Raw genomic sequence first — 14926 nt, forward strand, 5'->3', positions numbered from 1 at the left:
GAATCCACGCCGAAGCGAGCCCTTAGAACCACAACTACTACAATGAGCTAGCTAGGCCTTGGTCCTAGCAGCCTGGGCCCGATTATTGACCTAATTGTTTGTCAGTTTTCATTGTTTGAGTTGTAGCAAGAGATATGACGAAAAGTACTTCCTCTACCTCATATTCATTGTTGATGAAACGGATGTGTTTAGATACATCTTTTTCAGTGACAATTAATATGGAACGAAGAAAATAGATTCCATGCTAACCTATTTTTGATGGGTCAAATTTTTTTAGGACCCTGATATAGCCGAACGTTTGTTTCTTGATCATGACAAATCGAATGTTTTTTATGACATCTTTAATAACGTGAGGATGACAGGTTTAGTTGACACGCATGATAAATCCGTGCTAAGTATAATTTTTGCTAGAAAATTACCATGCATGTCAACTAAATTTGCAATCCTCTGAAATTGCCGTAAAAAAGTTTGATTTGCCATGATCAAATCATGAACGTTTCAGATTTACCATTTCGGTTTATTTAGGATGGGTTTGTATTTTTTTAAGGGAGAATGCAGTTCTTATTCGCACATCCTTGTGATTTCAGTTTGTAATTTCCCCATCCCCCCCAAGTACCATGCCGATGCGGCGCGCTCTCGACCTCACCCGCGCCGCCATGCCGCCGCGGCGCTGGCCGGCGGCGCCGCCTCCCGCCCGCGCCTTCTCCGCGGCCGCGCCGTCCGCCAAAACCACCGTGCAGCTCGCCCACCTCGCGCACCTCCCTTTCTCCCTCCCGCCGCCGTCGCACTGCACCGTCACCCCGCCCATCCAGCCCTGGCCGCGCCGCCTCACCCCCCGGAGCTTCTCCCGCCTCCTCCTCCGCCTCCCGACCCCGCAGCTCGCCGTGCTCGCCTTCCGCCACGCGCTCTTCCGCGCCACGCCCCCCCTGCCCCCGTCCATCCCCGTCTTCGCCGCGGTACTCTCCCGCCTCGCCGGCGCGCCCCCGGACCTCCTGCCGCCCGTCCTCTCCGCCCTCCGCGCCGCCCGCCTCCCGGCCTTCTGCGACCGCGCCTTCCTGCCCCTCCTCCGCGCGCTGCCGCCGCTCCCCTCCCTCCGCCTCTTCCTCTCCCTCCCGTCCTTCAACTCCCACCCCTCCGTGCGCTCCTTCAACGCCCTCCTCCACTCCCTCGTCGCCGCGCGCCGCCTCCGTCTCGCCGCCGCCCTCTTCCGCGCCGCGCCCACCAAGCTCTACATCACGCCCGATCTCGTCTCCTGCAACATCCTGCTCGAGGGGCTCGTCGGCGTCCGCGACCTCGACGCCGCCCTCAAGGTACTCGATGAAATGCCCGGGTGGGGGATCGTCCCTGATGTCGTCACCTACACGACGGTTCTCTCCGCATACTGTGCCAAGGAGGATCTCAAGGGCGCGCAGAAGCTATTCGATGATATAATTGCCGGTGGGTGCGTGCCAGATGTTACGATGTACACGGTGCTCATCGATGGGTACTGCCGGACCGGGAAGATACAGGATGCAGCTAGGATTATGGACGAGATGGAGGCAGCTGGGGTGCATCCCAATGAGGTTACGTATTCAGTCGTGATCGAGGCATGCTGCAAGGAGGGGAAATCTGCCGAGGCGTGCAATCTAATGCGCGAGATGCTTGGGGCAGGACACACGCCAGACACACCACTGGCTGCCAAGGTGGTTGATGTGATGTGCCAGGACGGAAAAGCAGAGGAAGCGCACCAAATGTGGAAATGGAAGGTGAAGAAGAACGTCCCACCAGATAACACAATCACGAACACATTGATCTACTGGTTATGCAAGAGTGGAATGGTTCGGGAGGCAAGGAAGCTGTTTGATGAGCTCGAGAAGGGGTACAAGCCAAGCTTACTGACTTATAATTCGCTTATTTCTGGATTATCTGAAAATGGGGAGTTACAAGAGACCGGGAAGGTGTGGGATGACATGGTTGAACGGGGATACGCGCCAAATGCCATGACTTATGAGGCCTTGATCAAGGGATTTTGCAAGATTGGGAAGCCAGATGAAGGGGCTGCAGTATTTACGGAGATGGTGACCCATGGGTGCACCCCAAGCAAGGTTCTTTACCATGTTTTGGTCGATAGCCTTTCTGAGCCAATGCATGACGATATTGTTGGCAAAATTGTTCAAACTGCTGCCTTAAGTGGTGGGGATTTCTTGGATGGTGATTCTTGGGAGATCTTTATCAGGAGAGTGTTAGATACTAAGAGTGATACTTGGAACAAGCATCTCAATTCAGTGCTAAATACATAACCATGAGGTCTGCTGTTCAGACAGGTTGAAAGCCCAAAACTGACCATTTTATTCTGAATAAATTTCTCAAGGAAGTTGATGCCTTGATGGCACCAGTCTTCAACTGTAACTTCTCTGAAAAATTCTTCCACTGAAACTAACACCATCAATAGCACATTGATCTATTGCTTGTGTAAGATTGGAATGGCTGTGGCGGTGATAAGGCTGTTTGATGAGCTCATGGAGGGGTCCACATCAAGGTTGTGACTTACAACACACTTACTTTCATATTATGTGAAAACAGAGTTACAGGAGGCTTGGGTCATGTGAAAACGTTCAGATTACGTTGCAAGAACAAGGTTGGAGAATATTTGAGGAACTGGAGCTGCTAACTGTTAGCAACAAAACTTTCTGGATGAATAGTGTAGGGTTAAATGGTGTTCTTGGTTGCTGAACTAAGATCTTCCTGGGACATTGTTACTCTGTATTCAGTTCTCATTTGCCTTGTCATTGCCTCTGCAACTCAGATCTTCCTGGGATATTGTATTTCAGTCCATGGCTTGCCCTATATTGAAGTACTTTGTGAGAGAACTTCAGTGCTCCAAGTCAACATGTAACTCAGTATGTGCTCATCCCCATCGTCACTGGTGCAGACTGCTGGGCTGTGGTTAGGGAAGCGAAAGACAACGGAGAGGAAGATGGTGATGATTCTGGCGACCATTTAGAGTTATCTCTGACGGTATTGTTGTTGATGATGATGCGAGTGTATTGCTCTTTGTTTTGTGAAATATATGTGATAAAAAGGACCCTGGTGATCAGAAGCACGTATATGAGTCTGCTCCTTGTCAGCAGCTCAGCTCTTGCTCCAACCAGATGAATTGCTCTTGTAAACTATGTCATAGAAGCTTCCCACGGATTTATCTCAACTACAGGAGGAATTGGTAAAATATCTTTGATCCCTATTTGTACCCTGATCTTCTCTTAGTTTTTCAGACTGAAACTGTCAACAGCTAGAGTTCTGCTCAATAAACTACCTGCATTTGCAGCAGTAGGACGATTTAATTTCTGTTATCCAAAAGGATGCCCTTAACTTGGAACCAGGCCACATCCAGATCCCTAGTAGAATCATAAGAAGTAAACCATATGTCGAGGGGCTAAAAAGTAGGACGTTTTGTTCAAATAAGTCAATTTTAATATGTTGTTTATTCATTTATCAAGCTTCCTGAGAACTAGTGTAATTTTTTGTTGGGAAGTAAGTACAGATGTGATTCTGCTTCACATCCTGGGTACAAGTCCGTCAGGACTGTCCCAACTGAATTATTTTTAACCGAGCTTTGTCGGCAGAGCGAGTCATGTCCATCACCTCCGGCTCCGATAGTCTGATGCCTGCTCAAGTGCGCATGGGCTGTCCAGCGGCAACTCCACGGCGGCAGTTCATGTCCGACAAGAACCGCTCGAAAGCTGACCGTGACGAGCCACTGGAGGCGCCTTTCTTGTGAACGGACACTCGCTCCCGGAGTTATCTCTTACACTACACAGTTTCCATCTAATTACACAAGTTGCTTTTGTACCTGAGCCGGCTAGGACAAAATGTTGTAAGTATCTATATAAGCATTGCACATGTGTGCTTCATCGACATTTCAAGTGTACAGTTGTCTGCTTTTGAATGACATATATTGCTTTTTAACTTGATTTCTATTGCATTACAACGTTGTAGGTATTGCTATTGTTTTTGAGATTAGCCGCCCAAAGAGGGGAATGAAAGAGGCATGCTTCGGTGGATCGGCTTGCATAGATTGGTCGGTGATGATACGCCTCTTTGGACCGGCAGCGGTGGTTTGATTCAGATGGATGTTCGCGGAAACGTCCCGACATAAAAACGGACATTTGTGGTGTCCATTTACTGGTCAGTGTTGGAGATGCCTAAGTTGCAAAATAAATTTGTGTTCTCTTTTTGGGCAAAGTAATATTATGGTGTGTGGATGTTGCCGTATTTTTTGGAACTTTTCCACCTTTTGAGGTCTAGCGCACTTGCACATCTAATTAGCGTGTCCAGGTAGACAAGATCACGAAAAGACTAAAAGAAATGCTTGCATGATTGATCATGATTCAATTTGTGTTGATGTACCATATTCTTGGAACTTTAGCTCTAGCCTCTAGGGCACTTCTGTACCTAACTAATGTGCCCTGGTACAGAAGATCAGGCAAAGACTGAAAGATATGCATGCATGATTGAGCATGATTGACTAAATATCTTGGGACTGGTCATGCACGATTTCCTGAGATGCGTGACAAGTCCACAAATCAATATTAAAACCAGGGAAAGAAAAGAAAATGTTACGAAGCATGGAAACTGTTCATCTTTTCTCTCTCCACGAATATTCTTTCCTTCAGTGCCAACACATTGCCAGTAGCATCTCCGAAGTAAGCCTGTTTCTTTGCTGGTAGTACTAACTAGATCGGGAGCGCGCCTTGGCACGGGGTGCCGGTCCCAACGTTAGTTCCTTGCTTAGTGGTCCGAAGACAGAACAGAGCACACAACATATACAGGAAATAAAACGTATGATACGACACAGTAAATGGATTAGAAAACCAACATTAGAGCCACAGCTTAACTGGTTCATAACTTACATCAACCACGGAGTAGTTAATCCATCAGAAGCATCATCTCACGGCACTGACCATACATCGTTAGCAACCAAGAGCTAAACAAACACCACACAAAATAGAAGGCCAATGCTGATCATAGTACCAACAGCGGTTGGTCTTTCACAAGCACCACATTAGAGTTTTCTTGGGTCGGTGTAACGGAACATCGCATCGCAAGCAATACGGCACGACAAAAGGGACGATAGACCTAGGAAGAAGCTACACCATCTAACACACGTCGAGACGTCCATTCGCTAGACCATCAATGCGAGAGCACATCTAACCAACACATCGTGGTCCTGCAATAACACAAGTTCAAGTAAGAGCCAAATCGTGTACAACATAGGAGGCGACTGATGATATAAAAGGTACCTAGCTGACACACCAAAATAATGATCCACCTAGGGCCGTTTGGACTACAGCTTGGCCCTTTTAGTCGCGGACGTCTCGTCTTCATCCGCCGCCAGGCTTTCAGTTGATTTGCTTCAAGAACAAATAACAATTATGTACAAGAGGTAGAAAAATGATGCATATATTGTTAAACACTCGTATCAACCCACACCCAGATACCTCAATGTAGCAGCAAGCTCACCACCGAGACCAGCAGAGCGTCATCCGGTTTTTCGAGCCCCTAGCAGGCATAAACGAATATTCCTTGTCAACTGACCATCAAACAACCATGTGAATAGGTTTGGATGTATTTTCACCAAGCAAACGAAAGGAAATACCTAAGCACGGCCATCAGAAAACAAGGGTTTACACAACACAGACTTAGGTAGACCACTTGCTGGCACTCTCTTTATACCGACACTGCAGGTCACAGACCCAACAAATTCACATCACATATCTAGAATCGTTTGTTTACGCCATCTTGGATCATTTTTGTTGGAACAACTCATACCCTTTTTTGACTGCTTGCTGGCACTCTCTTTATACCGACACTGCAGGTCACAGACCCAACAAATTCACATCACATATCTAGAATCGTTTGTTTACGCCATCTTGGATCATTTTTGTTGGAACAACTCATACCCTTTTTTGACTGAGGTCGGGGAAGAATTACTCTTCTTTCCTTCAGGGGCGGTAAGTTCATAGAAAAAAAATACATGCAGCAGTAGATCAATACGGTCAAGGCAAATGCATAGCTATTGTCTGTCCCTGGAGGACAACCTTTTCTACAGGAGAGAACTTGCCCTGGAGCCTTTAGCAATAAGATCAAGAACATAAGCATATGACCAAATCAGGCAAAGGACAACACATAATCAGCACAGAGATAAACAGATAGCATGTACCTCTTATGGAAGTCTATCATCTCAGAAGTGTCATCATTTATGTACCACCGACACGCTGCACTTCCGCTCACACCCCTTCGACCTACAGACCGCAACCAAAGACATAGCACGTCACATAAACAGACATGGGCAAAAGAGTAGCCATTTAGTCAACCTAACAAGAGTTCTTACCTTCATAGGCCTTCACCAGAGTTCCAACAAATAGTGCAACCACTAGTTCAGTCGAGCCCAGCTCGATAATGTAGTCTCCCTGAAAGGTTGTAGCACGTTCGCCCAGAGCACAATAGTTATCTGGCACCCATTGCACAAAATATAAACAAAATATACTGAAAGCAATGGCAGGCTAATAGAGACAACAACACAAACAACAAGCACCTGACAGGGCAAGATGGCATACCTTAGGTCCATGATACTGATAGAACGCTTTGTGGAAGGCTCGCTCCTGCTTGAGCTATGATACTGAACAACATCAGATACAGCAGTGATAACGTCGAGCACATCTAGACAACCAGAGAAAAGGAAAACATCTTACAGGCACACACAACAAACAAACGAAGACAATGATCATGTAGGCAACACACTTGTGAAGAATTCAGGTGTCTCGAGAGGTGCGGGGAGGCGTGACAGTTTAGTGAGTCAGTAGGTGCAGAAGGGAAACTGAGCTTCTGGATCAGTATTAGGATCGGCCATACTGAACCTATTGAACTTGAAACTGAGCTTCTAGATCAGTATTAGGATCGGCCGTACTGAACCTATTGAACCTGATCATGTGTATCGCATAGACAGGCTTGAAACAAGGTTTGTTCAGGAACACCAACAACTGTGAAATGTCATATGCACATCCTGCCTTCAGTTTGCCCATAAAATTAGGCACAAGCTTCTCACCAATCTCAGCATAGATGTGGTTGCCCTGCCAAGAAACAACATGCATCAATTACCAAGCATAGAAGGCTGAAGAAAATTACAACCAATGCAGGCGCTGAGGCTGGAGAAATCATATACCTGGGCATCCAAAAGGACCATGTCAGTGTGTTTGATAGGACCGTCATTAGCATCTCCATGGTGCTGCCACAAACGCAAAACATACACACGGATGGTCAAGTTCCTGTCCCCGAGAACAAGAGACTACAGACCAGCCATCGCCATCTACAACAAAAGGGTCATCACCAAAACAGACGACCACCGTTAAACTAAATAAACCAGTATGACATAAGCCACGCCAATACATGCAAACACTCAAAATATCAACCCCACCATACCGAACACACTTATTCAGCCATCGCTAAATGCCGTGTAACAAGATATCATCCAACTCACAAAAGCATGCCACTGACTACCAAAATGAAGACCGGCGTCATATACAAACCTAGGCCATCCCTGCGGCCCGAAAGACCTCAGGAAAAACAATGTTTTTGGTCTCAGAACCACAGTTGCCATTAGCATCTAATATAAGGATTTTCAAAGAAGCTCTTGAAGTAACACGAGACACTGCCACATACAGCTGCCCGTGCGTAAAAAGAGGACCCTTAAGATATATGCCAATAGCAGACAGGGTCTGTCCCTGGCTCTTATTGATTGTCATGGCATAGCACAAACGAACAGGAAACTGGCGTCGCCTAAGCACAAAGGGTGCGTTTCCTTTCTTCGCCAATAACTCAATCCTGGGGATATAAACGGTATCACCCACATTGGAGCCAGTCATAATAACAACCTTGATAAGCCGGTCGCCCAATTCTTTTACGATCAGCCGGGTACCATTACACAAACCATTTGCCTGGCTAAGGTTTCTAAGAAGCATAATTGGAACACCAACCTTAAGAGTCAGCCTATGGTTTGGGAAGTTTATAATTTTAGTTGCATTCAGGTACTCAACTGGATAATAAACTTCTTTGTCTCTAACAGAATCTGCAGAGTCGTCAATAGAATCAACACTTAAATAGTCCCTGCTATCAGTAGGAACCAATTTAATAATATAGTCATTAATATCCTCAGCATGGTCGTTGGTAGGAGCTAAAATGGCTCTCTCTTGCAAGTAGCCAGAGTTTAGGTAGTTGAGTAAAAAATCACCATAGACAGAAGAAACAATAGCAGCTATTGGGTCACCGGTCGTACGAACCAAGAGGTCGTCCGGTATCTGTATCCAAGAAGCCTCGACATCATCACCTCTCTTTGTAGCAGGCAGCTTCCCCTCCCCCAGATCTAGAACCCATTTGCTAAACAAGGCAACATCCTGCCGCGCCTGAATATCCGCCCCAGGGACAAATAAGCGCATGTTAATAGAAAGAGACAATTTCCGAATAGAGCGCCACAGCGGGGAATTTGTGATCGCTGCATCAATAATCTGAGGCCTAGTACCTCCCTCGACGACCGGTAAGATTTGTCTAAGGTCACCACCCAAGACCATTACTATTCCACCGAACGGAACATCTGCAAGATCTGGATTACCCACAGAGAGGACATCATGCAACGTTCTATCTACGGCCTCAAAGCATTTCCTGTGTGTCATAAGCGCCTCGTCCCAAATAACAAGCGAAGATACCATCATCAACTTACAAAGCCTAGAACCTCTTTTATATCACATTGTGTATTATCCTCAAGAAGAATAGGTATTTTAAAGCGAGAATGAGCAGTCCTCCCACCAGGCAACAACAGCGATGCAATGCCGGACGATGCAACAGTAAGCACTATCTTCCTCTCACCCCTAAGGAAAGCACATATTGCACTCCACAGGTAAGTCTTCCCAGTACCGCCGTACCCAGAGACAAAAAAAAAGCCTGGTTCCCCCGCCTGTACGCACCCCACAATCGTCTTATAAGCAAACAACTGGTCCTCGTTTAAACTATCGAACATAACTAAGGACTGTTCTGCTAAAGCACATGCATCATAAGACAATTCCTCACGGATTAGACGATTATCATCAGATTGTTCACCTTCGCAAGAGCGGGGTGGTAAATTAAAGTTTCTTATATTAGAACCGTGTTTCAAAAAAACGTCGGCCAGCTCATCGAGAAGCATATCTCTTAGTCTCTCAGGAGGAACAACATAATTTCGATTACCCAGGGCGTGACGCAACCTATACTGGATATCATCGTACATGCTAACACAATAACGTTCAAAGAAACCCAGTTCATCCCTGATAGAACAATGCACGAGCATGGTCACAAACAGCTGCCTAAGCCGATGCCCAAATCCCCAGACAACCGCTTCATCAAACGCTGTGTACCACTCACTATCATCTCCTAATAAACCACGCGCAGCGCAAGCCTCTTTAAATGTGTGATAAAGACGACCAGCATACGTTCGGAGATCTTCGAAAGACCTAGCCCCCTTAACAATCATCAAAAGCATGCGTAAATAATACAATTCACCACTCAAAGGATGCACATAATATACGCGGCCAATCTTTTCACCCCTACCCCTTGGATGCCATGACCTACTTTTAACATCCCATGTCCAAGCAATTGGAAAATCACAGTACGTCAATGACCGAGCTTCTTCAAACATCTCATTCGCAACAAACCATTCAGTAAGCATAGTCTTTTTCAAGAAGTCAGAACCAACAATTTTTGTGAGGTCAACACCAACACGACAGTAGACAGTATTCATGCCAGGCATATGAACAGTGAGCCTTTGAACCGACGGCATTTTAAAGTGTATCTCAAACCCAAATATGCGCCATAATGCATCATACTCACATATATAACGACATATCAAATACTCCTGATCCTCGTCCACTGTACGACAACCAGATTTAGTCAATTTTTTTAACCTTTCTAACATGACCTTAGAGTAATCAGCACCCTTGGTGACGTACTTGAAAAGGTATTTCATCACTTGTGTCTTATTACACCACTCTACATTTATATGACCCTGAAATTTCTTGAGCATGGCCATATTATAAGGAACAACATGCCTATTGTCAAGAAAGTAACCATTTTTATAAACCCTTCGACCGTCGTCGCGACGTCGATATAAGACAAACCCGTTATCATCAATGACAGTAGCATCTCTAAAATCCTTTGGAAAATATTTAGAACAAACACCTTTTTTCATGCAGACACATTTATCGTTCATTTCACCACACGGACTGTGCATCATAAATTCGGAAACTAAAGCATACCCTAGAGGATCAAGCAACGCATCAGGTATCTCAGCAGATATTAATGAATTAATATTTTCAACACCAATCTCACCGTTGCCCCCTATCCGCCAGACAAGTATATGCGCGTGTGGCAGCCCACGCTTCTGGAACTCAATAGTATATAGGACTGAAAAGGAAATAAAAAAGATAAGTCAGCCAGACCAGCAAGCAAAATAAATAAAAGGCCGGTCAGAAACACCGACCACACACAAAACACAATAGCACATAGTACCAGCTTTAATGGGGCCAAAAGCCCGGCCTGACTTGATCTCATCCAAGTACTCGGCAAGCTTCGTGTGATAGACCCTAACAACAACATCTGCCCTATCAGAAGGCGCCTGCCCTGGCTCTAATGCAGCGGTGATCTCGGGCCACTTGGGATTACAAGTGAAAGTGGTAAATACGTCTGGTGCACCATGCACCCGACAAATGGCAATGCCATCATGGAAGTTCTCATTAAAATAACGACGACCACCCATGTGACTGGAGGGCACAATGGTCCTCTTTCCAACAGTGTCGCCATCTACACACCCATCACCTACTGCATCGGTAATACCCTGCATATGCTCTGATCTGAACATGTCCTGATTTCTTATGATATACCATAGTCTACTCTCATCAATGCACGCGCGTGCATCAACAACGGACTGGGAGGAGAGGAGACCATAGCATATATATGGATTGGGCTGATCACCTTTGTAATGGCACATAAAACGATAGTAATCTTGCATGGTCATCCTATTCCGACTATTCGTGTCTGAGTCACCACCCCCAGAAGGATACGAAGAAGACGCCTCAACAGACGGACTTCCAGGTGCAGGATCAGGATCTACGGCCCCATCATCATCACCTTCTTCAGGAACAATCAGGTGAGGAACATCAATCTGGAACCCCCTCTCACCATAAGGAAAAAAGCAACGGGTATTGCAGAGGCATGAACGCAGTGTTCAGAGAAGATATCTGCTGCAAACCATCAGAACGACTGCGGACAACAATATCCCGGGAAGACGCCTCTAACGTGAACCCACCACCGACAACCAAAGCAGCAAGCCCAGTAGTTGTAGGCAAGCTAAATTGTGGACTATCACCCTCTGAAGGCCCTATAATACGAATCGAGATATCCTCTATAGGTTCATCACCGCGATCCTCTATCATCTTACTTGCCTCCCTAAAGGTTTGTACCAATGGGTTAGACTCATTAAGCATATCTCTAAGGCCAACCACAATACTCTCATCGACCCCCCCAATAGGTTTATCGTCCGGATTTAAAGCATTCATCCTATGTCTAATCTCATTAGCGGGGTCATGTATGTACAACTCAGCAAACTTAGGAGTATCATCACCGCTGGGCACCAGCGAACCAATACGATGAGACACTTGACCACTGATCTTGAAGATCTTAGGCCCACGGCTGCCACCAAAAGAGCGTTCAACGGTAGAACCCATCGAAGTAAATGCGAACATACAATTGTACTCACGTATAGCCCGGATGAATTTTTTAGCACGAGAAGTACCATCGAATCGAAGGAGCTCCCGGAGATAGGCCGGGGGATCCTTAAAGGGAGGAATATAAACCTTAGCGCCTTTAGAACAACGATTGTAAACCATCTTACGTTGTGTCCAGGATGACCCGGACTTGGAACACTCAGCAAACCAGAAGGAGGCACCACAATACCGGCATAAGAAATCTGGAGGGCCACAGTATGACCTATCTGGATAGCAAGCTAACAACCACCAAAGCACAAGACTATCAGGCACAAACCATGCGTAAAGGAAAAACAACAATGACACGACCAGGGAAATAATGTTTTTTTAGTAGGTACCTTTAAGAGACTCAGCAAATCCAACCGAGAAACCTTGCCAATCCTTCGGCAAAGGCCCTTTGACAACAACATCTAACCAGACACGTATGACCAAATAAGAGACTACGTGGAAACAACAAAAAGCAAGAAGAAATCAAGGAATTCCATGCACCTTCATGTCCAGGACGACGCAGTCTAATCGACACTTTACGCTTTTTCCGTTTGTTGCGATCCACCCCGGTAACCTCCGAGCTCACATAAACCGAGAAACCATGCCAATCCTTTGGCAAGGTGCCGTCGGCGACACGTTCTAACAAAACATGCAGAAACAGGTAAGGCACCACACACCCAAACGACAACAACTAACAACAAACTAAGAACTCGCAAGCACCTTCATAGTGAGCACGCCGAAACTCAACGCACCCTTTCCGTTTTCTGCGATTTGCAGCCGCCATGGCCAAACTCAGATAAGGAAACCAACCATCACCTACCACGTCATGAACAACACGGAAATGAAGTAATTGGTAGAGCACCCTAAGAGACAAAACAAGGAAGAAAAACTATGGACAGAGACTTACATGTACGCCTGCGAGGAGGAAACCCAATAGGCTGACGCGGCACGTAATGCCTAGCAATCCCAGCACCAGGCACCCGCCGAGCAGGGACAGCAGCCCCAAGTCCAACAGCACGGCCGGTGCCAGTCATCGGTCGAGCAGCACCCCCACGCCCGGCAACAGGCTGGTCTACAGCGGCAAGCACCCGCCGAGCAGCACACCCACGCCCGGCGACAGGCTGGTCTACAGTGGCAGGCACCCGCCGAGCAGCACCCCCACGACCGGCGACAGGCTGGACCCCAACGTCAGGCACCGGTGAGGCAGCACCCCGGCGCCGGGCAACATGCTGGGCTCCAGCGGCAGGCACCCGCCGAGCAGGACCCCGACGCCTGGCGACAGGCTGGGCTCCAACGACAGGCACCCGACGAGTAGCATCCACATGGCCAGCAACACAATCAGAAACAGGGGCACACCCAGTATTAGAACCTCCACGGCCGATGGCACGTCCACGACCAGCAGCAGCCCGCCCACGGCCACGGCCACGACCACCTACCAACCCAGCGACAGCTTCAAACGCGCCTTGACCACGAGCCGCAACCGGGGCACGTGCCATGTCAATGACCAGGCAACGTCATACCGGAATGCTGGGCAAATAAGAAGCAAGACGCATAACATTAGAAGAAGGACCTATATAACCCTACATAGCATAACATCAGGCATTCAAGTGCATAAACCATCTTACATTATACCCATGTACCAGTAACATGGTCAGGCAAGGATAAGATACACATTGAATAAAAGAACAATGAATATCCACGAGTTATTACAACCAGCCACTAATCATAGTATACATGCACAGCAACCTGAATGCATATCAACCCGACTCAAGAGAAGACGACCATCAGATAACCACCCCAAAGAGAAGACACCCTATACAGAAAGTACATCTAAAAGCTACATGCGATGGAGATCAACCCAGCATATAGCATCTGCTGCCATAAAGCAGATATTTAAATACAACCAGATGAAGATGTTTTATATTTTCTAAGTTTCTGATTCAGGATTGATAACCAAAACCAACCAATATTGTAACATTATTTTTAAAAGATGCTGGATATCTCCATCATCGTAACGGAATATGAGAACTCCTATCCGTGTGCAATAACCTAGACATGACATCTCCAGAGCACCGATTCAACTTCACTGAATAGGTAAATCAAACACAATTAGATCCTGATGCTCATCCTTGCCTTAACTAAAGTCAAACTCGATTTTAAGACACCTAATAAAATCAAAGTCAAGCCTATATTCATTTTCTGCATCTTGATGTTCATCCGTGCCTGAACTAAATAAACCACGGACGATAAAATCTGCACAAGATCGCCTAACCTACGAGAGCCACGCCCTTTGCACACTTTCTCTGTGATATGCTATAAGAGCTACACCCTCTGAAAACTTTCTTCGTGAACCCAACAACCTCAAAAGACATAGAGGAGGCTAGGCGAGAGTAAATAATCACCTTCAAAGAGACGAGTGAAGCAACCTCGAGCACCAGCAATGGCACGACATACCAGACCAGTAGCCAAGAGCAGAAACAGACCCCGACCAAGATGGACCAGCAAGCAAACCCTAAATAGATCCCTGAAAAACAACACAACCCTGGATGAGTACCTGCACATCAGAAACGGCAAAAACTGCTCTACTGTATTCATATTCAGAAATATTGAGCAGCCATCTTTTGAAGTTCATAGTAACAAAAATACTCATGGGAATAAAGTAAATGGAATTGATCTATGAACTATAAGATACCAGGTAGCCGTACCATTGTATAACACCAATTTATGAACCCTCAAATATCATGAAACACTATGGACAAAAGCTATGAGAAAATTACTGCTTTGCAGAAACAGCCAGCAACTTGTTTTTATCGTCACGGCTAAACGGCTGAACCAAATTGAGTGAATGACCACTCAACACGATCGTGGGAACAACACCTACAAAACATTCCACATGCTCCTCCTCTCATTTTGTCATTTAGGAACTCGAAATCGCTGATTTCTGAATCTGAATACCTAAGAACAGCAGCAACAATGATTCCCAGCAACTTGTTTTTATCGCCACGGCTAAACGGCTGAACCAAATTGAGTGAATGACCACTCAAAACGATCGTGAGAACAACACCTACAAAACATTCCACATGCTCCTCCTCTCATTTTGCCATCTAGGAACT

General features: G+C 46.2%; 2 protein-coding genes across 28 annotated transcripts in view; one reads left to right on the plus strand and one right to left on the minus strand.

Moving 5' to 3' along the window:
- The first annotated feature begins 603 nt into the window (after window positions 1–603).
- LOC123152370 (pentatricopeptide repeat-containing protein At5g16420, mitochondrial) lies at window positions 604–4388 on the plus strand. 2 transcript variants are annotated; one of them, XM_044571935.1, is made up of 3 exons: window positions 604–3199; window positions 3603–3853; window positions 3976–4388. In XM_044571935.1, the coding sequence occupies exon 1, from the start codon at window positions 618–620 to the stop codon at window positions 2277–2279; it is 1662 nt and encodes a 553-aa protein (XP_044427870.1). In that variant the 5' UTR covers window positions 604–617; the 3' UTR covers window positions 2280–3199; window positions 3603–3853; window positions 3976–4388. The 2 variants fall into 2 exon arrangements, with proteins under 2 accessions (XP_044427870.1, XP_044427869.1); XM_044571934.1 differs by lacking the exon at window positions 3603–3853.
- Window positions 4389–4838: 450 nt separating this feature from the next.
- The window catches only part of LOC123150297 (protein argonaute 14), a 10924-nt gene continuing 836 nt past the window's right edge, over window positions 4839–14926 (minus strand). Inside the window, exons 2-19 of one of the 26 annotated variants that reach the window (XM_044570141.1) lie at window positions 14216–14337; window positions 12721–13340; window positions 12534–12629; window positions 12315–12452; window positions 12164–12235; window positions 10573–12064; window positions 10393–10467; window positions 7202–7345; window positions 6781–7109; window positions 6597–6699; window positions 6371–6490; window positions 6200–6281; window positions 5940–6108; window positions 5809–5848; window positions 5636–5717; window positions 5478–5538; window positions 5280–5390; window positions 4839–5206 (exon numbers count right to left, since the gene is read on the minus strand). In XM_044570141.1, coding sequence (XP_044426076.1) covers window positions 11238–12064; window positions 12164–12235; window positions 12315–12452; window positions 12534–12629; window positions 12721–13309 — 1722 coding nt within the window. In that variant the 5' untranslated portion in view covers window positions 13310–13340; window positions 14216–14337 and the 3' untranslated portion in view covers window positions 4839–5206; window positions 5280–5390; window positions 5478–5538; ... (8 more) ...; window positions 10393–10467; window positions 10573–11237. Of the gene's footprint in view, window positions 5207–5279; window positions 5391–5477; window positions 5539–5635; window positions 6282–6370; window positions 6491–6596; window positions 6700–6731; window positions 7110–7201; window positions 7346–10392; window positions 10468–10572; window positions 12065–12163; window positions 12236–12314; window positions 12453–12533; window positions 12630–12720; window positions 13341–14215; window positions 14338–14926 lie in introns of all 26 variants that reach the window. The other 25 variants (XM_044570142.1, XM_044570136.1, XM_044570135.1 and 22 more) reach the window with 25 other exon arrangements.

This window comes from Triticum aestivum, chromosome 7A, assembly GCF_018294505.1.
Source record: "Triticum aestivum cultivar Chinese Spring chromosome 7A, IWGSC CS RefSeq v2.1, whole genome shotgun sequence".
NCBI lineage: Eukaryota > Viridiplantae > Streptophyta > Magnoliopsida > Poales > Poaceae > Triticum > Triticum aestivum.